Here is a 24,731-nt window from a genome sequence, read left to right as displayed (position 1 = left end):
GGATAACTAATTTAAAGTTTCAAACAACTTTATCTTAGACCAAATTTAACATATAAGCTGACATCCCAAAAACTCGTTAATTATTTATCATCAAATAAAATATTATTAAAATAAAAAAATAATACAAAACATAACAATTACATCAAATTCATGATAAAGAATCAAAATTTAAAAAATATAAACAAATTATATAGATTATAAAGAAAATCAAAATAAATATATAAAAATAAAATACAAAATTATTTATATTATTATTTATGAATAAAAAATTAAACTACATTACTTAAAACAAGTTCCTCAACAACAATAAACTTACATAAATCCAAATTTAGTATAAATAGGAATCTATATTTTTAACAAAAGTTGAAAAATACAAATATATTTACCTTAATTCCTTCTAAAAATACCGAAACATGTCACTACAAAAACATTCAATTTTACCAGAGGTTTATTTCCGGCGGTTTGGGAAACCTCCGCTAAGTTTTGGCGGTTTCGTGCAACCGCAGTTAAGTTATAAATATTTTAAAAAAAAATCACTTTCGGAGTAAAATATTATTTTGGTTAACCTAATCTGCCTTCCTTAGCGCGTTTTTATTTTCCTTCACTGCCGTTTTGAGTTCATCTCTTCATCTCCACTTCAACTCTTCATTTCCACTTCGACTCTTCATCTTTGTCGGCCACCATCTCCTTCACGCCGTCATTCACTGCGCCACCTTCATTAGATCTCCATCTTCTTCACCTTCCAGCCACCACCTCGCGCCCGTATCGATCACCGTGAGTCATCAGAATCAACAACAACGTCATTTTTGTTCCCTCATTGAATCAAAACGCAAAGCCCTAAATCACCACCACAGTCTACGAATATATCAACCACAAATCACAAATCAGCACCTGCAAAAAACCAAATATTGCAATCCGCTACCACGAGCAACATTGCGCCACCCAAACTGTGAAAACACAGTTCCGTCTTGAAGAAAAGAGGTTGAAAGGGTTTTCTTTTTCTTTTTTAAGGGTTTTTGTGACTCACCATTTCTTGCTTCACTCAAAGTTTTTCATGGTTCTACTAACGAGTTTCATGACTTACCTTTTATTGCATATACACAAAATGAAAATTTAAGCTCTAGTTTGAAAAGGGAAAGTCCGGCTGCGGCTGCGGCTGCATCAAGCTCTGTTGAAAAGCTTAAGGCTTCAAATTTCCCAACTTCACTTTTAAGAATTGCTTCGTGGAAGGTATATTCTAGATATAACTACTTGTCTCTAGAATTTTGGGAAACTATTATTTTCATTGAGTTTTAAATAACTCAAAGATGTCTCTCTTTGTGGCAGTATAAATTAAAACATGAGGGTGATTTAGTGGCAAAATGTTACTTCGTTAAACGAAATCTAGTTTGGAAAGTTCTTGAAGGCAAACTAAAGAGAAATATGGAAATCCAGTGGTCAGATATCATGTCACTTAAGGAAAATTGTCTTGATATGGGACCTAGCTCGTTGATTGTAGCTGTAATTTGTTCACATACCTCTCTGTATACTTACTTTGAGTGTTCTTTTACAATGCAATAATACAAACACGTATGTTGTGGCTGAATGTTCAGTTTCATTTTCATTGAACTATTGATGTGTTTGTGTATTGCAACTCGCAAGACAACCTTTTTTCTTCAAGGAGACTAGTCCTCAACCTAGAAAGCATACACTATGGCATGTTTTTATAGTCAAGCATGTTTTTGTTTTGTGTAATTTGAGTAGACAGTGAAGAAGAGGAGGAGGAGGATCTTCCAGTGAAAGGTCAAGATAATGGTAAATTTGTTATGGAAATAATGACTTGTTTTTTCTTATCTGATTATGTGATAATTTCCATCATTGAAAATTGTATATGGATGATGATAGCGAGAGTGATGAGGAAAGTGAAAGTGATGAAGAGATCCCTGTGAAAGGTACATCCCATATATGTGTTTGATTGTTGTACATTGTAAGAATAATGTTAGTTCACTTATTCATTCATTAGTAAGTCAAATACTTGAGTGTGGAATGGCTTCAAAAAGCTTTTTTCTTCTCTATTTACATGATGCATGTTTTATGAATTTGGTATTTGGTTTCAGTGTTAGTTTATAGTTGGTTTTTGTTTAGCTTTGTTTTCTTCTTTTTGTGACAAACCCCGAAAATCAAGAAGGTGATATGAGGAGTTTCAGGATTTTGACGTTGGTACTCGTTCTTTAGAAAAATAAGTTGTTGAATTGCAGACAGAGTTATTGAGAATATAATTACTGTTTTTTTATATTCATGGTTTCATGCATTAGTAGGCCTAACTTTCATGTGATTGTTATCGTTTCTCACTATTTTTTATTGTTATTTGGTCCAGAATATAAATTTTACGTCAGTTGAAATATCACTCACATTTGTATTTTTATGGGCTTTGTCATCTTTTTTCTTTTTGGTTTCAGAAACCTGCTGCCAAGAATGGCTCTATAACTGCCTTTGCAAAGAAAGGCAAGCCAGCTGCAGCTGCAAGCTCTTCTGATTTATCTGAGGCATCCTCTGACGAGGATGATGTGAGTAACACGTTTCATCATGTCTCAACTGGAGAAAACCAACTCAGTATTTGGGATTTTTGTTTGTTGAAATATTTACGGTTCCTCTTTTTTCCATATTGTTTTAAGGTTCCAAAAACTAAGGCGGTCCCTGCTGCAGCAAAGAATATAACTTCTTCTAACAAGAAAACTCAGCCAAGTGGAAGTTCTGATTCTGATTCTGATAGCAGCTCTGATGAGGACGATGTAAGTTTTATACTCAGTGGGACATCACCAAATTGTTGTATATTTTATCTGGAATTAAAATAAGAAATTATATCAAGTAGATTGTTCAGTGTGTTTCTGTTTGGACAATCTTTATTTCGCCAATATATGTGGGAACATTGTGCAATAATTTTCTATTTTTTGTCTCGTGGTTTACTTGCTTGATAATATTAGAAAAAGAAAATATCTGCAACTACAAAGCTGCCTGCTTCATCAGACGATGATTCAAGTGAAGACTCTGATGAAGACGATGTAAGTTGTGGGTGATTGGATGCAATTGATAACTGAGCTTATTTTACTCTTATAAATTTGTTATTGGGCGTTATGTTCTGTTCTTATAATTGTTAATATACAGGATGTCAAGCCCTCTGCAACTACTGTGTCAAAGCCTGCTGTGTCAAAGAAGAAAGTTGATAGTTTTGATTCTGATGATAGCAGCTTTGATGAAGACAATGTAAATTTACTAATTTTATTTATCTTTTAATAGTGCTTTTTGGTTCATGTTCTGGAAGTCAAATGATTAGTTGTTTGTGATTGTTTTTATCAAGTAAATCAGATATTGAACTTAAACAAACCCAATGTGTCTGTGTTTCCAGAAGAAGGCTGCCAAAAAGGTTTCCAATGCCAAGTCAATGCCTGTGTCTAAGCAGCCTGTTAAGACCTCAAGTACTAGTGATTCAGATGAAGAGGTATTTTATTTAAATCTTCTCCGTTGGTTTTGGTTTTATAGTTTTTAATTAAATTCATCTTTTCTGATATTTTGGTGATATTTTATTTAACTAAATTCTTATTGCAAGTATTTAGAGCATTATCTTCAACATCTTGGGCTGTGTTCCGAAAATAAATAAAATGAACAAGGACAAAATTTGCATGGAAAAAAGTAGTGGATGGAAGTTGCTTGGGACCTTGTGGCTTCTGATCATAATGAAGTTTGTTCCATTTAGGAATTGATGAAAGGAACCTTGTGATTTTATAGCTGTAATGATTCAAGTTCGTAAGCTACTATCGGTTAATTCCTGTAATTAGACGTTTCTCCTATCTTTTCTATCTTTAATAAAAACAACTTTATTATCTGATTCATTCCCGTATTATTTATATTTTATCAATATATTTTTCCTTTAATTATTTAATATCATCAACTCGTCATATTTTCATTATATATTTTTAACTCTTTAACTACTAATTTAGGATATTAATTGGCAACACAAAAAACAGTAATAAAATATATGAAAAATATTTTTTTAAGAAAACAATATGAAGTGTCAAATTTGTAATTATTTTTCTAATATAATTAATAGGTAGAGACATTGTGATAGCAAGAACGTTTTTGTCAGATAAAGGATTCTAGCTTGATATCTGGTAAACTTCCCTCCCTTTGCAGGTTATTCTATTCAATGCTTTGTTCAGGTCCTAAACTTGATTCACACCAATTCAAGGATATTCTTGGTGAGACTACAGCTTCTGGTAAGAATATCCTTATCTATTTCTTGTTCAAGTTGTTCCTGCAAATGTCAACCATATTCTTGATCTTAGAAATGCATGTGTGTACTGTACATATAATTTGACACAACTGATATAATTAAATTTACAGTATTTATATCAGTGTTTCATTTGTTGAATATATATATATATATATATATATATATATATATATATATATATAGCTATGAAAATATCATTGACGTGATGATAAAAAGGTTATTTATCATTATGTGATATAGCAAAATATAAGATTAGTGTGGGACACACTCAACACATAGCCACTTCCTCTTAAATCACCTTAGAATTAATGTCTTAAGAAAGCAGAATTAAAAATATAAGTTATAATGTGAATTCAGTCTTTGAAATTATAAATAATCTCAAAATTTAATTCAACTCAGAACTGGGATATAATCTGATTATATTATACTGGATAATACTACTGTTCACTGATAAAAACAGTAGCAATACCCTCTTTACAAATTATATTATATATACATGTTTTTAATTTTAAATTATCAAATACAAATTTGTAAAACTGATTATTATTTTATATTATATAGTAGAAAAGATATAATAAGAAGCAGGTCATCCCCAAATTATTGCTTCTAAATTCTATTGAATAAAATAAAAGAAGTCATTATTACGAAGTTAAAAAATTAATCCATTTCACCTCTGTTCAAAAATAAAATGATTTCTCGATTAATTGAATGTCATACATGAGACTGGAAACTAATTGAAAGATTGAAAAGATACACTGAAGGGTGATGAAGGGGATACATGTACATGTGGACCTGAAATGGTGTTTTATATGATCATGTAAACACTAGGAGTATGTTGCACATATGATTTTTTTAATTGTTAAATTTATTTGTATGATTTTTTTATTAAATATATTATCGACTAACTATTATCTTATATTGTAGGTATCTGATCAAGAGAGTGGGCCAAACAATAGATGTAATGAAGAAAAAAATTAGATATTGTTATTGAATACTTTTATGAGTCATACTTTTAGTATTGAACATAATGAACCGGTTTCTTTTTAATTTTTATGTATGAACAATTAGTTATATGAATGATATTAGGTTGAACAATGTAGTTTATTTTATGCAATATTATTAAATTTTAGTTCATATTAATTTATTGTTTGTTTTGTCAATAAAATCATTTTTATTATAATATAATTTTATTACAATAAAAAAAAATGAACTATACAAATTCCCGGCGGTTTTAAAACCCCGGTAAACAAAACCATCAAAAATAGGGGCGGTTTTAAGATAACCCCAGCTAGTTCCGGCGGTTTTTGAGTAGCCCCGCTATTTCCGGCGGTTTTAATAAAACCCCAACTAATTCCGGCGGTTTCTACAAAACCCCTGGAAATTCCGGCGGTTTCTGGAAACCCCCGCTAATACTGGCGGTTTTTTCCAGAACCGCCGGTACTTGCTTGGCGACGGACGTTTTCCCACCGGTTTTTCCAACCGCGAGAAATATGATTTGCAGGGGTTAAAACCGCCGGTAATATTTAGAAAAACCCCCGGTAAAAATACAGATTTTTGTAGTGTGTACTTAAATTAAGACAAGTGAATTAAAAAAGTGTTGAAAGTAAGAGAATAATGTATTAATATATAGATAATATATATATATATATGTATATATAATTCTAATTTTATTATTATTGAAAGAATTTGAAAAACCAAGTAATTTTACAATCATTAATTGATAATTATAATAGTTACAATAATTAATAACATTAAAAGATAATATTAGAAATACAAATATGAACAAATTAAAAAATATTGTAACTTGAAATCTATTATAATTTTTCATATTCTAAATCATGATAATTACACTAATTACAATCGTTTTAATCTCTTGTTATCTAACCACAACACACTTTTTTTAGGACAAAAACAAAGTAATTAATTGTTTTTATTAGAAAAAACATTTTGAAACCAACTAATTTATTTAAAAGAAGTTATTTATTTTTATTACAAAAGTTATTAAAATTATGGACAAAATTTTATAGATAGAAAAAAAATTCATCAATAAATATTAATTACCAATAATTTTTCTTTTGAATTTTTAAAGTTGTTATATATTATGAACTTAATAACAATTTTTACTCAATTATGGTTTAATTAAATTTGTTAGCTGTGTATGTATATTAGATGGAAGAGCTTAGTTATGGATGAACTCAACAATTCTATAGGATGAATTATACCTAAGTCATGACATTACTATAACAAATATCGTTCATCAATAATTAAAATATATATATATATATATATATATATATATATATATATATATATTTATCGATAAATCTCACCTTTCGATGAATATTAAACATCATAAAGTTCAGATTTAGTAAAAAGAAAAAAGAAATCTAAATATTTTTTTCAGATTACTATTGATTTGTTAAAAAAAATGTTTAAGTTTGACAAACTTTGATTTCTTTGTTTTCAGTTCTTACTAACTAATTCTTTTTGTGAATGGAGAAATCATACAGGGCTCTTTGAGTTTGATTATTTCTAAAGTTAATTGTTTTTCTTTGAATGTGAATGATAATTATCTTCAGTATTTTTAGATGATATATTCTAAAGACTACGAGCAATATTTTTTTGTTTTTCGTACAAGTAAACTTTAGTCCAAAAGCTCAATTAATGATTGAAATCCAATGGATAAAAAAAATAGGCTACAATAAAATTTTTACTTAATATTTTTAACCTTGATTACTATATTAAGTTTTTCGTTTTATTCATTGTACTTTATCGAATTTCTCTCTTCATAGATAATTTGTCTCCTATGAATAAAGAATATTGGACAATTGCTAGTAAGCAGTACTATCAAGTAGCTGGACATTGAATTGGTATTCATTACTCTTTTATTACTGTGATTTGGTTATTATAGTTCATTGATTGCACTTTATTATAAAACGCATTACATTAAATTGTGTCACCGTATCTTGAGATTCCCTTAGAACTTAACTTTACTGTGACAAACATACATATACACATCATTGTCCTTGTATAAATATCACACACGCCAACGTCACAATATATATATATATATATATATATATATATATATATATATATATAATCTTCCTATTTTAGAAATATAATATATTATATTATATATAATTCATCTTAAGTTTTGTAAGGTTGTTACCATAATATGTTGCGTGATAATATATTTCAGACAAAGGACGTTATTAATAATAATGTAATATATATCGCCTTACATTAATCATAACTATATACATTCTTCTTTTCTCATCATAGAACACTTTATCATAATTAAAAATATATTAATATTCAATTACATATCATTTAAAATAATATAATATTCGTTATATTTTATTACACTTGTCACTTGTCCCCAAACATGAATTAAACTAACTATCAATGTCTTATTCTTAAAACATTAACATATTATAACAACTATTACTCAAAATATCATTCCTACTAACTATCATACAATATATATATATATATATATATATATATATATATATATATATATATATATATATATATATATATATATATATATATATATATATATATATATATATATATATATATATATATATATATCCGTTGTATGTTTCATTAAATTTCATCTCATCGCATATGTCATACATTCAACTATATAAAATGAATTATCAATATATCATATATATGATTAAATTACGTACCAATAATCATATGATAACATACAATAGTATATATGGCTTGAATTCGTTTATCTATTTAAACAACATAATCTTTACTAGATACAATGTGAAATTATTTTCTGAATAACATCTCTTTTCACTCAAGTGATAATGACATAATCTCTCTCGTGAGTATTAACATTAATATTAATTTTTTTTTCTTGTTCAAGCATCTCACCATTACTCACTGAAGTGACTTGTTACCCAATTTACAAAAATCTCATAATCAACACTTGTGAAAACTCTAATTTTTCATTACTTGAACAATAAAAGTTTCAAATAAGAGAAAATTGTATCTGTTTCGTCAAAACCTTAAGACGCAACTTGAGTGGAAAACATTATAGTCTAATCAACCATTGTGAACTTAAGTAATATTGTTATATGCAAACAATGATTGCAACTGCTTGACGCGATCACTTGAGTATTTACCCACATTCAAGAAAAATATGCAGACAAAAAAATGACAAAAATTATCATTTTCAACATTCTAACATATTTCAATCATAAAAATAAATCTGATATGCACCCAAATATGGATTAACTCTAAGTATGTTTCACTTATTCAAATACTAAAATTTATTCCAAAATAAGTATACACCAATTAGATCACAACTCCATATAATTTAAATTCATAGGAAAATACAACTCTAGTCTATTAATTTCATCTCAACATATCTAAATCAAATTATCAAATTAACTAAATGTATGAAAATTATCAACTCTCATTACCTGAAAATAATCTGTCATGTGAGGTGAAAAATTCCAAAATTCAATAGCTTGTAAAGTAATAATATAAAATGTAACCAATATTTCCTTATTCTAATTAATACTACAACCAACATTTTCTCATATTCAAATTACTACTATTTCTATTCCTCAGTTGATTATGATAAATGGCACTTAACGCTCTAAAAAGGAAAAAAAAAACAACAATAAAAAAAAATTATCCAAACCAAAATTATTATTGACATGTCATATAAGTTAATGACCAATGTCTCCTTATAAATATAATTTATTGATAAAAATGTGTGATCAACTAAAAAAGTTTAAATTATGGAATTTTAGTAAAAAGAATAATAATTTATTTTAAACCTAATCATAAACATTTTCATTCCTCATTATTCTAAAATTATATTTCTGCTGTTATATAAATAAATAATGTCTAACACGAAATATCAGCCATCTTAAGAAAAATCCTACTATAGCGAATGAATTGGGATTTTGAGTATTTTGAAAAGTTTTTGTAATCAGATTAGCACTTTAATCCATTTTATTCCAAGACTTAAAACGAAAGGTTGTTAATAATTAGTAATTAGTAATTTATTGTTTCCAAACTTTTGAAATTTAACATTATTTCTTTGATGCTCTACAGTTTTTATAAATAATGTGGTGGAAAATTTACTGCTACAAAAGTTACAATTTTTTACCGTTAATAATTATTAGTTTGTTAGGTACATGATTTTATTTATAAAAATTATTAATATCTCAATTATGATAAGAAAACGATATTCAATAACTTTGTACTAACAAATATTGCAAATAAATGAGCTCCTTATTCCACGTGTTCTAAAAAAAGATTTCTTCATAACATAAAACATTTTATTCTTTTGATTTTGACATTTTTTCTTTATTATCGACTAAGAAAGCAATATTATATAAACTACCTAAAATGCTTAGCCTGGTTTCATGATAATTATACATTTTTTTTTCATTTATCTTTTTGTCATTTAAAATTTTTCTCTTTTAAAATTTTTGTCACCAGAAATACAAACAAACATCTAAGCTCAACCATCGGTTGAATTAATGTAAGACACATGAAAAATATTTACCTTAATAGTAATAATTTCATTACTAGTAGTAATAAATTTATTTGTGAATGGAAAATATAACAAGTTTATAAAATGTGGAAAAAAAAATTAATAAGAAATTTTGGTAGCTTCATTTGTAAGACTCATGAAAAATATTTATAATAGTAAATTTTAGCATTTTATTAGTAATAATAATTTTAATGGATAGAAAAAAAAATGTAAATTTTGGATATAAAATTATAGTAATTCTAGAAGGAGAGCTTCAAAATTTTGATAACTTATTTAGAATTTTTTTAGAAAATTGAATAGTAAAAAGTGAATAGTGAATAGTAAAAAGTGAATAGTGAATAGTAAAAAAAAATAATTAAGAATTTCTTAGCATGAAAGAAATTAGGATTCCTTAGCATGGATGGAATTAGGTTCAGATTTAATCAAGTGGCTAATTAAAATATTATTTTTAAATAATATTAAAATAATAAATAATATTAAAATAATTAATGAATAGTAAATTTTTTTACCTATAAATAGCCATGGAAGGGAAGGGTATTCTACACCAAGAAAAGAGGAATCAAGTGAGAGCTTGAAAAATATAGAAGAAAGAGTTAGGGAGAAATTTTTAGTTGCAAGAAGAGTAGAGGTTCTGAAGAGTTTTCGGGGAAACAAATTCGGAGCAAGAGATTAAGTATGGAATAGAGGTAGGGGAGCTAACTTTTCTAAGCTTTTATATTATGATTTAGTACTGTTTTATTACTATTCATGTCTTGAAATTATGTGTGAATATTGTTAATGCTTACTGTATGTTTATCTATATTGAAATTCGGTGTAAATATTATATGTTGTTGTTTTGAATCTGTAAATAAGAAATTTGTTAAAAACTAGTTGAGGAACGCTTTGGCTAAGGAAAGATTTGGTACTTAAGTTGTCCATTGTGACGCACCTCTCTTTCCTGGAAGTCTACTCGACAAGTTTTTAACTTAAATCATATTGAACAGATTATGTACTGTTAATTTATTTTGTGATATATTCAGTTTGTATGATTTCTAAAATGATTGGATTTTATTACATTTGAATTATGCATCTGAACATGGTTGTGAACTATAATGATGTGATTTATATGGGAAGTATGTGAATGCATGAGATATGTTGGATTCACTGTGATAATATGATAGTATCTATTATTCATGTCTTGGGTTAAGTTTCAAAGTGATAGTATGGTTCATATACGTAATTCCATGATCCTCAAGGAGAGGATACATGGTGGTGATTTTGGGGGTGTATAGAATGATTGCATGGTAGCTCAGTTTTGGGGGTCATCCTGAAACTCCAATGGTCTTTCTTCTCATGTAGAGAGGATTGAACCATGTGGTGAGGAGTAGCAGGAGATCCTAGTCTTGGGTGCTTCCATATGATCCAAGGTGAGTGATGACGGATTAACCTCGTGACTGTGGTCGGGCGGTAGTGCCCAAGTTTCATAAGGCGGTAGTGCCCAAGTTTCATAAGGCGGTAGTGCCGGGCGGTAGTGTCCAAGTTTCATAAGGCGGTAGTGCCCAAGTTTCATAAGGCGGTAGTGCCAGGCGGTAGTGCCCAAGTTTCAAAAAGCCACCACGAGTGCAAGACGCGCCATAGCTCGGTAATCATTCTAGTCCGGACGAGTCGGGGTATAAAGTAACAAGTTTTGTGATGTCATTTTATCATGTGTATCAAAGTAATAGATGAGTATGTATGATGTGATTGTTGTATGATGGTATGAGTATGTCTGACATAATTATTATATGAGGTTTGCATGCATGTTTTATAAATGATTGGTTGCATGTTAGCTCACCCTACTTGTTTGTGTTTGGGTATGTGCGATGATCGTATAATTCGTTATACGGGAGCAGATGAAGGAATGTCGCCTCACACAGTGCCAAGGAAAGGGAGGAGTAGAAGAACTATAATTAGAACCTTTTTACATGTATAGACTTATATCAACTAGGAAATTTTAAAGGGTGAGATTACGGGATGTTACCGTAAATGTAATGTTACATTAATGTGAGAATTTGGGATGTTACATTAATGGTATCAGAGCAGTTCGTCCTTAGGATGACCTTTGTGTCGTGGGTCTGTCGTGTCTTCTCTGTGAAGAATTGAGTCTAAATGGTATACTTTACCATTTCCTCCAAGTCTAGATAGTAGAGTATTGTGTCTAGCTACTCATGACTTTTAGGAGATATGATTTTCCTTTCTTAATTCTCAAGGTTTATGAAAGATATTAGAATTAGTTAAAGCCTTCATAGGGAGATATAATACTAGAGTTTGAGTTTCCAAGGATGAGTGGAGATGTTAGTGTTTAGAAGTAATGTTTTAAGAAATTTTCGAGAACAAAATGAGGAGGTGGGATATATTATGTTTCATAAGAAGAGTTGAGTTCAAAGGCTAGAATAAAAAGAGCTTTGGGAAAGAATTAGTGTAACAAGGTTTAAGGAATCAACCATGTTATGGTGACAGGAGTGAATTTATCCTACGAACTCATTATAAATCATAATTCTCTGTGTGAACGGAGAAATAAATTGCACCCAACCCAACCATGAAACCTGTAATATACCTAGCTTGGCAAGGGTTTAGGGGGTGAACTCATCTAGTTTCTAGTATGTGTACCGAATGAGAAGATTGAAATTAATTACTTTGATATTACGATTGTGTATATGTTTGACTATTTATTAAAATTAATTAAGTAAATGAAGTCAATCTTTTGCTACTGATTTTCACATAATATTATCTTTGGTTATTAGTTTATGTGAAATTTACATATATTATGTTTAGTATACGGCTGCTCATGATTTCATAATTCATATGATGAACATGTACTGCTTGTTATTATTTTATGGTATAGCGATTCATAGTTGTTTTGAGTGAACTTCAAATTTATAAACATGTTTGATGCATTTTCAACTATTATTTGTCATTTACTTGTGTAATTTAAAATTCTAGGGTATGAATACAAGATAGTATTACGAGTTATAAACCTGAGGTATTTCTGGATAGTGTATTAAATTATATTAGAATAGGTCTTAAAATTTTAAGTATAGATACCAGTTAAGTGAATTAAGTAATAACTACCACTGCAAATTAAATCGGCTAAGACACATATATATAAACATAATTAGAAGATGTTTAGACTGAATGAATCAAGGAAAAACATAAGATTTAATTAATTTCATTATGAGAGAAAACAAATATAAATAAATAAAATAAAATTACAATAATAGATTTTTCTCTTAAGCCTCTGAGAATTTCACTTCTGTCTTGGGTCTTGTAAATCCCCAAAATTTATACAACTCTTCCAATATCCAAATTTACCTTAAACCGAGGGAGGAAGATTGAACATCTAGAGAATTATTGCTGAAGAAACACCAATATGAGTATAGTTAAAAAAAAATTAATAATAATAATAATAATCATTAACTTGCATATAAAACAAAGCAGATAAAGATCACAGTACATAAATAAAAATAAAATGTTCAAGTGTCGGCCACAAGTGACCGTTAAGAGTACAGTCCATAAATATATATATAATAATTAAATAAAAATAGTCTCCTTAAGGAGACTATTGATCGGCGAACGATAATCCCAAAGAAAGCTCCGTGGAAGGAGCTTTGATGCGAAACGGCATGGGTGGAGTAACTTTCTCTTCTTCTTCAGGTATAGGGGGGATGGGAAAGAGATCTAGGAGCCTTGGGGCATGTGGAATTACCCATGAAGGATCTACGGTAGTGAAAAAAAAAAAATATATATATATATATATATATTAATAATAGTAGTGAGAGATAAATAAAATAAAATAAAATAAATAAACAAAATTAGAAAAAAAAAAGAAAAAAAAAAGAAAGAAAGTTTACCATACATAAACGGCGGAAGGAGGAGATATGAAGGTTTAGATGTACCAGGGACGTTTTGCGGCAAGCGTCGATGTTTCAACCGATTTCCATGGTTTTGAAACCAACAGTAGACGCTGTATTCTCCGATTTCCCCGTACTCCTTGAGTCGTCCTGTAATCTCACGAATCTGATCTCGACTAGGATTGGTGATCCCATGATTGAAGATATTCAACAAGATGTTAACTTGTTCCGGGGTGGACCGCCATCGTTTATAAACTGTCTTGGCTTCGATATCTATTTTTCTAAGTTTTTTCACAAAGTAAAGTAAAAGTAAAAAGATTTATTACGTTCAAGTCAAGTTTCCATTTTAAGTCAAGTTTTCCATTTTGCTTCTTCTCATTTTAGTTTAATTGTCCAGCCTTTGAAGTCTCAATGTCCAGAAATAGATCTGTTTCACGGTCCTCGCAACGGATCTTAACTAGATCTAAGTCCATAGAGTCCATATTTTTATTGTTGTTTAAGTTGAAATAAAAGTTTGTTTTGGTTTGTTTTAATTGGGGTACGTGGCGTTGTTCTACCCGAATGTCTCTTTCATACCTTCAAACGAAGGGAGATTAACAACGGTTTTCCAGCCTATATACCCCGTGTTTTAAGGCAAAGTGTTCATTAATATGACAATATATATATATATATATATATATATATATATATATATATATATATATATATATATATATATATATATATATAACGAGTAAGAAAAAGGAAAGAGAAGTAATGAACATAATACTAAATAAGCGTAAAGCAGAAAAACATAGAAGGAAAGCTTGAAGAAAGAGAATAAGGGTTGAGAGAGAGAAAAACTTACGAACGCGGAAGTAGAGGCAGGGTCTCACTTGATAGAGGGTTCACTGAGAAGCTCTTAGACACGCTCGAAGGAGGATCTCACTCGTGTTCAGATCCCACAAGCTCTCACACTCAAAACTCTCAGCAGTCAGATTTCACTCACACCCAGAGGATCGCCCGAAAGCTCTCTCACTTAGAGGATCTCATAATCTCTCACACGCTACAAATCGCAACGCCTCAAAGTGTCGCTCAACGCAGTTCGCTCCTCCTTATATAGCCAAAAATCTCACTGTGTCCATAGTTCCGGTCATGCATACCAGAGGCTTCAATAGTATCGGTAAATATATATATATATATATATATATATATATATATATATATATATATATATATATATATATATATATATATATATATATATATATATATATATATAAATGGTAGTAGTATCTGATTTTTCCGCATTTTGGAAGTATAAAATATTCAAATTAGAAAGGATCTCCTAGTAGAAATTTAACCATTCGGTATAGAAGGCCTTACGATAAAATGGTTTAGGAGAAATATCAACTTAGTCAGAGTGGTTTGGGATAGGAAAATAGGTGACTATACATGGGAATTAGAAGATGATGTATTCTTATCCCAATTTATTTTTGTGAAGTGTCGAATTTTTGAGGACGAAAATTTTTGTTGTTGGGGAGAATGTAAGACCCATGAAAAATATTTACCTTAATAGTAATAATTTCATTACTAGTAGTAATAAATTTATTTGTGAATGGAAAATATAATAAGTTTATAAAATGTGGAAAAAAAAATTAATAAGAAATTTTGGTAGCTTCATTTGTAAGACTCATGAAAAATATTTATAATAGTAAATTTTAGCATTTTATTAGTAATAATAATTTTAATGGATAGAAAAAAAAATGTAAATTTTGGATATAAAATTATAGTAATTCTAGAAGGAGAGCTTCAAAATTTTGATAACTTATTTAGAATTTTTTTTAGAAAATTGAATAGTAAAAAGTGAATAGTGAATAGTAAAAAAAAAATAAAAAAAAAATAATTAAGAATTTCTTAGCATGGAAGAAATTAGGATTCCTTAGCATAGATGGAATTAGGTTCAGATTTAATCAAGTTGCTAATTAAAATATTATTTTTAAATAATATTAAAATAATAAATAATATTAAAATAATTAATGAATAGTAAATTTTTTTACCTATAAATAGCCATGGGAGGGAAGGGTATTCTACACCAAGAAAAGAGGAATCAAGTGAGAGCTTGAGAAATATAGAAGAAAGAGTTAGGGAGAAATTTTTAGTTGCAAGAAGAGTAGAGATTCTGAAGAATTTTCGGGGAAACAAATTCGGAGCAAGAGATTAAGTCTGGAATAGAGGTAGGGGAGCTAACTTTTATAAGCTTTTATATTATGATTTAGTACTGTTTTATTACTATTCATGTCTTGAAATTATGTGTGAATATTGTTAATGCTTACTGTATGTTTATCTATATTGAAATTCGGTGTAAATATTATATGTTGTTGTTTTGAATCTGTAAATAAGAAATTTGTTAAAAACTAGTTGAGGAACGCTTTGGCTAAGGAAAGATTTGGTACTTAAGTTGTCCATTGTGACGCACCTCTCTTTCCTGGAAGTCTACTCGACAAGTTTTTAACTTAAATCATATTGAACAGATTATGTACTGTTAATTTATTTTGTGATATATTCAGTTTGTATGATTTCTAAAATGATTGGATTTTATTACATTTGAATTATGCATCTGAACATGGTTGTGAACTATAATGATGTGATTTATATGGGAAGTATGTGAATGCATGAGATATGTTGGATTCACTGTGATAATATGATAGTATCTATTATTCATGTCTTGGGTTAAGTTTCAAAGTGATAGTATGGTTCATATACGTAATTCCATGATCCTCAATGAGAGGATACATGGTGGTGATTTTGTGGGTGTATAGAATGATTGCATGGTAGCTCAGTTTTGGGGGTCATCCTGAAACTCCAATGGTCTTTCTTCTCATGTAGAGAGGATTGAACCATGTGGTGAGGAGTAGCAGGAGGTCCTAGTCTTGGGTGCTTCCATATGATCCAAGGTGAGTGATGACGGATTAACCTCGTGACTGTGGTCGGGCGGTAGTGCCCAAGTTTCATAAGGCGGTAGTGCCCAAGTTTCATAAGGCGGTAGTGCCGGGCGGTAGTGTCCAAGTTTCATAAGGCGGTAGTGCCCAAGTTTCATAAGGCGGTAGTGTCGGGCGGTAGTACCCAAGTTTCATAAGGCGGTAGTGTAGGGCGGTAGTGCCCAAGTTTCAAAAAGCCACCACGAGTGCAAGACCCGCCATAGCTCGGTAATCATTCTAGTCCGGACGAGTCGGGGTATAAAGTAACAAGTTTTGTGATGTCATTTTATCATGTGTATCAAAGTAATAGATGAGTATGTATGATGTGATTGTTATATGATGATATGAATATGTCTGACATAATTATTATATAAGGTTTGCATGCATGTTTTATAAATGATTGGTTGCATGTTAGCTCACCCTACTTGTTTGTGTTTGGGTATGTGCGATGATCGTATAATTCGTTATACGGGAGCAGATGAAGGAATGTCGCCTCACACAGTGCCAAGAAAAGGGAGGAGTAGAAGAACTATAATTAGAACCTTTTTACATGTATAGACTTATATCAACTAGGAAATTTTAAAGGATGAGATTACGGAATGTTACCGTAAATGTAATGTTATTTGGGATGTTACAATTAACATCATTCTCTACTCAGTTACCAAAAACTTTAAAATAATATGTTAACGTGACTTCAACCTTTATATACTATTATACTTTTTCAATTCTGATACTTAAATTCAGACTTAAATTTCTACCGAATCGAGATAGAAACAATGGTCACAGAGTGAGGTGATGATATAAGCTGACTAATTGTCGAGATAGACAAACTAATTGATCTTGCTAGAATGGACTCAATGACCAAATTAACATATTGCCGGACTCATGAAATAAACGGATTAACCAAAATGAATAAACTGATCAGATGTCGAAATGAAAACTCGTCATGCCTGCCTATCTTTTGTCACTACTTAGAAAAAAAAAGTTAAAAAAAAACCGTACTCACGGGCGATGAGACTAGTTTTAGATAAAAATGCAAACAAAGAAATTAAACCATATCCTCCCTTTCTAAACATCTATAAAATATATAAAAAGTAAAATGTTATTTGGTTTTATTTGAAAACAGTTATATTTTTATTTTCTGAAAACCTTTTTGAGATCATGGGATATTAGGTTTGTGGGGCTTATGTCATTCACTTTCACGAATCAAGAGTGCTATCTGCACGTGAATAGACAGAACACGTGCAGAGGAATCCTTTATTACCGCCGATGAGGTAGGTGTGGCTGCTGATAGCAACGCCAATCAATTAATACCTCAAAAAATGGTTCACTCTGTGCTCCTATTTCTAGTTCTCACTCTAACTGCTGTCTCTGCTCAGCAACATCAGTATGATGACCCTTCTATCACAGCCACCATGGAGAAATTTTCTGGCTACGCAATCAACGAACCTCACTCTTTCCAACTCACTTCACTCTCCGTTGATGCTCAAGCTCTGCAGAACCAGGTAGTAATCTACTTACGCAACTGGGGCTTTTGGTTTTTGGTTTTTTGGCGGTGATGATTGTTTATAGTCTTATTGACTGTGTATTGTTCTTAGATTGACGAGCTTGCAGCTTTTTCTGACTCACCTGCTCCATCAGTGACCAGAGTCTTGTTCACTGACAAGGATGTTTTGGGTCGCAAGTACGTGAATCAAATTCCATTTTTCTTTTTAATTTTATTACCATGGCCGTGCTTTATATTTTGGCTGTGGTATTGTGAAAAGAACCCTGTTGATGTAACACTGCATAGACTGATGCAAAGGTGAATTTACGTTAGTGCAGAAAGGAGGTGCAAGTGTTTTTTTTTACGCATGAATAAACTATTCAATCTTATGAAGATATGCCTTGAACATAATCTGCCTTTATAGACTTTTACTCGTCTTTTTATCTGTAGCTATGTAAAAACCCAGATGGAACTTGCTGGTCTATCTGTGAGAGAGGATGCTGTTGGTAACATATTTGGTCGTTGGTGAGTGCCCATTGTTCCTAAAAGCTTTCGAAACACAATATCATCTGGTCGTCAAGCATATGTGAACCTCGTAACCTTCTATTTCGCTTTATCGCATTATTCAGGGAGGGCCTCGAGCCTGAGCTTGCTGCAGTTGCAACAGGTTCGCACGTTGATGCCATACCATACTCTGGAAAGTATGATGGAGTTGTTGGTGTTTTAGGCGCTATTGAAGCCATCAGAGTCCTAAAAAGGTTTCATTTTTTTTATTTTCCTTATTATTTGTAGAACTTAATTGAATGTTCAGAATACAAAAATGTTTAATTCTTGTCTATTAGCACATTTAATTCCTAATGTATTTTCACTGTCCTGGTGTTCTGCATTAGCCTCTGCAGAAGTTAGTTCAAATAGATACTCATCTCTTTCAGTACAATAATTTCAAAGTTCAAACATCTTGGCCTTAGAAACATTGAATCAAGATAAAGCTAACTTGTATTTTCTATTCAAACATCTTGGCCTTAGAATTATTGTACATTATAAGTCTCATGCTTGACCAGAACAATAGCAATGGATTTGTTGTGTTGTGGATGACTCGATGTTAAACAACATACCATGTCTCTAAACTATTTTACAAAAGACAGGAATAAGTTATGTTCTGGCAAATACCGAAATATCAACTCATACAACTGGAGAGAAATGAGATGTTCCACAGATTAACTAATTCCTTGCATTTGCTTATATTCATGAAAGATCCAAATTGCCAAGATGAGACTTATAATGTACAATAATTCATTATCCACTTTTTTGGGGAGTAGTGATGTTTGTGATATTGATTGTAAACCTTTACAGGTCTGGTTTTAAACCTAGAAGATCATTGGAAGTCATATCATTCACATCAGAAGAACCAACACGCTTTGGGATAGGTTGCTTGGGAAGGTAAGGAACTGCGTTTATGTACTGTCTTCGAACAGGATTCCTCTTTGTAGTTATTTTTATCAACAAATCCATAATTCGTTTTTTTCCTCTCGTGTTGTCTCACTGACATGATAACCAAGCTACGTCTAGCTTCATCATTTGTTACTTTTGTGCAGCCGCTTATTGGCCGGGAGTGAGGATCTTGCAAATGCTCTAAAGACAACAACTGATATTCAAAACATATCCTTCCTAGATGCTGCAAGATCTGCTGGGTATGGGAAAAATGGAGACGACTTATCCAGTGTATTTTTAAAGAAAGGAACATATTCTGCTTTTATAGAACTGCACATAGAGCAAGGACCTATTCTGGAAGATGAAGGTACGCATCTTGGAGCTAACATAACCTTAAAATAGCCATAACTTCAATGATCAGACGTAATATGTTTCTTGACCCAGGTATATCTATAGGCATAGTTACTGCCATTGCAGCTCCAGCAAGTCTAAAGGTTGAATTTGAAGGAAATGGGGGCCATGCAGGCGCGGTCCTCATGCCTAACAGGTCCATCTTAAATTAGATATTATTTTTTTACATTACACACTTATCCTTTTCTATTATCGCAGTAACTTGAACTGAACATGCAGATATCTTTTTTCTATAGTTTTCAGAATTTTTTATGTTGTTCAATATCTTTCCATGATTTTTGAGAGACCAAATAGTAACATTCTATCTTTTGAATCCATTACATTTTCTAGTCCACTATTTGATCCCTTTTGAAATTGAAACTTCTTAATGGACAAACTCTAATGCTTTAATTACACTTTATATATCCTTTTGAGCAGAAATGATGCTGGTCTTGCTGCTTCTGAACTAGCCCTGGCTGTGGAGAGGCATGTGCTGGAGTCTGGGTCAATTGATACCGTTGGCACTGTTGGTAAGTTATTATTGAAGTGCCTCGGTTAATCTAGAACTTTCATTTAAACTAATCTCTTTTATTTTACAAGGTATCCTGGAACTGCATCCTGGAGCAATCAACAGCATCCCTAGCAAATCTCACCTCGAAATTGGTGTGTATTTACGGGACAACTTCAGTTGTACCAGGCATTCTGACAATGTTAAATTACAACTGGTTTTACCATACAATAGTTGTTTCATTGTGCTTGTTACAGATTATTGTTTACTTTTTCTTTCACTACCTATGGATAATTCCAGTTACTAATTTATTATAATCATTCATACAATATTTAGATTGTAATTGTTCTGTATTGCCATAGACACAAGAGACATTGATGAGGAAAGAAGAAACAAAGTGGTGGAGAAAATTCATCAATCAGCAATTAAAATAACCAAAACCCGTGGTGTCAAGCTCTCTGACTTTCGTGTCATTAATCAGGATCCACCGGCTCTTTCTGATGAAGCTGTCACAAAGGCAGTTGAAATTGCAACAAAAGAACTAAACTTGACAAGCAAATTGATGATCAGTAGAGCCTATCATGATTCATTGTTTATGGCCAGGTAATGCTGGAGAGAGAGAAAGATGACAGTTTGTTTTACTAGAGCAGATATTATTTTTGTATGAAGTGCCCGAAAATATCCATTATTAAATTTTCAAATGTTGAAAAGATCCTAAGATCTAACTAAGAAAAATGTTCATGCAAAGGTTCCGTGATTTCCATGAGCTGGGGGAATACTGCTTTATTCTAATATATTTAATTTCTTTCTCTTTATACAAGGACTAAACCTTGACCATAATGGTAATCAGAATGGAGACCAAATGGGAGGAAATATAAAAATAAGGAGAAGTCTTGTTTTGAGCATGCTAGTGAATGGATTGGATAAGTTATTTGGACCCACAAAACATTTTCTCACAATTTTTACTTGCTCATAAACTGCACACATTTTAATTTTGTAGAATATTGGGATTCTTATTATGCTTGGAGTCTTGTCATGTTTTTAGACTTGTTGGGGGTGGTCTTGTACTAGTGGTAGCGTTACGCTGGTACTTGTCCTAATTATTGCTATAATTTGATGCTTAGTTTTTTTTTTCTTGTTTCAATGCTTATTGTATGAATTTAATATAATTTCATACATTCAGAAGAATATTATTGAGAGCCTCCTGTCTCTCTTTTCATCCTATAGCCACGTACAAGTTTAATGCTTGCAAACATTCTGACAGCAGTTGAAAGACCTCCATTGGCATAATTTAATCCAATTATATTATGTTACAAGAACACAACAAGGGGTTTGCTATTATATGAATTAAATATCTGCTGCTCATGTACGCCCATTTTTTAATTGCAGGCTGTCTCCGATGGGCATGATTTTCATTCCTTGTTACAAAGGTATTTACTTTTCTTATTGCGAACCACTTGCACTTTCAGCATTTCTTGTGCAATCCATAGCTAAAAGAAAGGGAACAAAATGTAGTTTGTGCTCTTCTTATAATTATTTTAAAGACCTATAGTGATTGAAAAGTAGAGCTGTAATCTTGTGTAAATAAACATCTAATGAATGAACTAAGAATTCAGAAACATTTAATATAATCTTTTTCATGTTAAGTTAGACATGGCAAAAACACTTATAGTCATAGCCTTTGATCCCCATCCCCATCCTACCATACCCAACTTTTGACTGGAAAATCCAATTTAACTGGTTGAGGATTGGGTTTTCCCCAACTAGTAAATGGAGGGTGCCAAGTGGGTTTGAAGATTCAGATGTCTGTCTCAAACTCAAATTTGACCTTATCTTGTTAATAGTTTGAAGATTCAGATGTCTGTCTTAAATCTCAAACTCAAATGTTTTTAAGAGCTTCATAAAGAAAAGAATTTGTCAATATTCTTTTTCTTGCTTTTACAGGGTACAGCCATAAGCCTGAAGAGTTTGCCAGCATTCAAGATATGTCTAATGGTGTAAAAGTATTGGCGCTCACCCTAGCTAAATTGTCCAGTCAGTTACATATTCTGAAGTGAGTTCATGTGGACTATCATTGTTGAAAAAACGTAATTTATTTCTGTTAGACTGTTGACTGTTATAGCTTACTGATTAAATAATTTAAAACTTAATCCCCCCTTTTTTCTATCAAGATGAGGGGTTGAACTATTCAATATGACAAGAAGATTTATTAGAAACACTTTTTAATGTTGTAAAATGATAATTGCCTGCCTGTGGAGAAGGACTCACAAGAGTGAATTTTACTTCACCAAACTGCTTAAAAGACAAAGAAACTACTGGTATTGTAGAACCCAGTTGCATACACCCCAACCAGAATAGCCTTTTTAAATCTTAAATAGTTGGACCACTTTGTATGGAGACAAAAGACATCTTACTTTTCTCTATTGTCCATATTACATTTTAAAATCCCATCTGATTATAATGGTCAAAACAGCTGGATTCAATAAATAAAAGTGATTAGAATATAAGTGGGAAAAATACATATTTTTAGTTTGGTGGTTGGAATAGCCCTTCATGGATCCTTTGAGTGAGAAAATGATATTGTGGGTTGTAAGATCTTCCTCAAGAAGAAGGAAGTTAGTAAAGTAAGGATGAATTTTAGTTGTGATGCTCCAGGTGGGTAGTTTCGCCCATGCCTATGTTTATTGCTTAAACTACGGAGAGATTCAAAAGAACAAACCGCTCATTCTTCACTCTCAAATTATGACTCAAACTCAACCTTGACGTGGGAAGGTTTGTACCTACTATTTTGTACTTCAATTGACTTAGATTGTGATTTATTTGACCTCTAAACCATTGTTTTTTAATGTAGCCTTTATATTCTTAACTTTCTACTGTTAAACTAATAATGACTTTTCAACAGACAAAACAGGGTAAAGCAATTTTTGTAGAAAATAATCGTGACACACATTATAACAGGACTTTTCAATTCATTGTGTTAATTTTTATTGAACTTTGCCTGACTTTAAAATAGGTGTAAATAGGAAAATAGGTGTAAATAGGATCTTGGACAGTACAAATTATAATTGAACTTTGACAGTTTTTTAAATAGGTGTAAATAAGATTTTAGACTAAATACAAATAATAAAAACTAAGAGTCCTATTATAGTGTGTGTGTCAGGTTTATTTTTTACAAAGTGGTATCAAAACTTTAGTGAGAGAGGAAAAAAGAAAGAGAGATGAAACATATGTGAGTTGGGCACATTTATTTTGGTTTTTTCTTAAGTTGTGCACACTAATTATGTTGAGAACCTTTGACATCTTTCTTACAAAAACACTCAAGCATTTATTGTTTTCTCGAGAGTGTTTGACCCTCCCTTATCTGAAATCACTTTGTAGAAAATAAACGTGACTTACATTATAACAGGATTCTTCAAATTTTTTTTTGTAACTTTTACTTAATTTTGACAACTTTTAAATAAATGTAAATAGAACTTTCACCAAATACAAATAACAAAAACTAAAAACAAAATATTAATTAACTCAAAATAAAAACAATTATTTAATATATATCTATCTTATTTTAAGAAAATAAAATATTGTATTTAAATTAATGAAAAATTAAAACTATTCATCCTTATTTTACCTTTATTAAAATTGAACTAAATATTATTAGAACTAATACAATAAAATTTAAATAAAATTACTAATACACTTTTAAAATTTAAGTTTATCGTAATCCTTTTAACTCACGAATTACCTTCTGGATGTGAATGCTGAAATGTATAATTGCTCATTATTTCTCTTGTTAAGTTTCTTGCCAGACGAACAAATGAATGCAAATTTTTTCTCATGAAAATCTAGCTATCATTTTAACTAACATTGGTTACTTTTTCAATATCCATAATTTTCTACGTGATGATGGAGTTGTATGTGAAGTGCATTATTAATATTTAAAGAATGTAATGCACGCACTTTCCTAATGAAAAATCAATGCAAACCGAACAACAAACATGCACATCCCAGGAAAGCTTTGCTACTTTTTCATGCATATGCTTTGATTTAAGCTTCAAGCTTTCGTTTGAAAAAACCCAAGCCACGAAATTCAAAATTTGTGTCCGTTATTTGCACTGGATGTTAAAAAATATTAATTTGCAAATGATCGAGGGCTAAAGACAATTCAAGAACTTGAATGAATTATTAACAATTTAATAAATGATGGGAGGGTGTTGGGCATTTTTCGAGGGGTTACGCAGGAACAGTCATGGATAGGATCTAAGCAATGCATTAGATGGAATGTCT

At 30.9% G+C, this 24,731-nt stretch overlaps 2 protein-coding genes across 2 annotated transcripts; both read left to right on the top strand.

The window, feature by feature from the left end:
- The first annotated feature begins 1,870 nt into the window (after positions 1 to 1,870).
- Positions 1,871 to 3,757, top strand: LOC128195796 (nucleolin 2-like). Its single transcript, XM_052874469.1, has 7 exons — positions 1,871 to 1,924; positions 2,439 to 2,546; positions 2,655 to 2,771; positions 2,964 to 3,041; positions 3,145 to 3,243; positions 3,386 to 3,478; positions 3,734 to 3,757. The coding sequence occupies exons 1-7, from the start codon at positions 1,871 to 1,873 to the stop codon at positions 3,755 to 3,757; spliced, it is 573 nt and encodes a 190-aa protein (XP_052730429.1).
- Positions 3,758 to 17,826: 14,069 nt separating this feature from the next.
- LOC108324130 (ureidoglycolate hydrolase) lies at positions 17,827 to 22,668 on the top strand. The gene is made up of 12 exons (XM_017556966.2): positions 17,827 to 18,140; positions 18,234 to 18,319; positions 18,572 to 18,646; positions 18,751 to 18,879; positions 19,475 to 19,561; positions 19,717 to 19,919; positions 19,997 to 20,099; positions 20,381 to 20,472; positions 20,543 to 20,605; positions 20,813 to 21,053; positions 21,840 to 21,880; positions 22,395 to 22,668. The coding sequence occupies exons 1-12, from the start codon at positions 17,958 to 17,960 to the stop codon at positions 22,505 to 22,507; spliced, it is 1,416 nt and encodes a 471-aa protein (XP_017412455.1). The 5' UTR covers positions 17,827 to 17,957; the 3' UTR covers positions 22,508 to 22,668.
- The last annotated feature ends 2,063 nt before the right edge of the window (positions 22,669 to 24,731 follow it).

The sequence above is a fragment of the Vigna angularis genome, chromosome 3, assembly GCF_016808095.1.
Source record: "Vigna angularis cultivar LongXiaoDou No.4 chromosome 3, ASM1680809v1, whole genome shotgun sequence".
NCBI lineage: Eukaryota > Viridiplantae > Streptophyta > Magnoliopsida > Fabales > Fabaceae > Vigna > Vigna angularis.
Note: the sequence above shows the minus strand (reverse complement) of the source record. Positions and strands in the feature narration are given on the sequence as shown.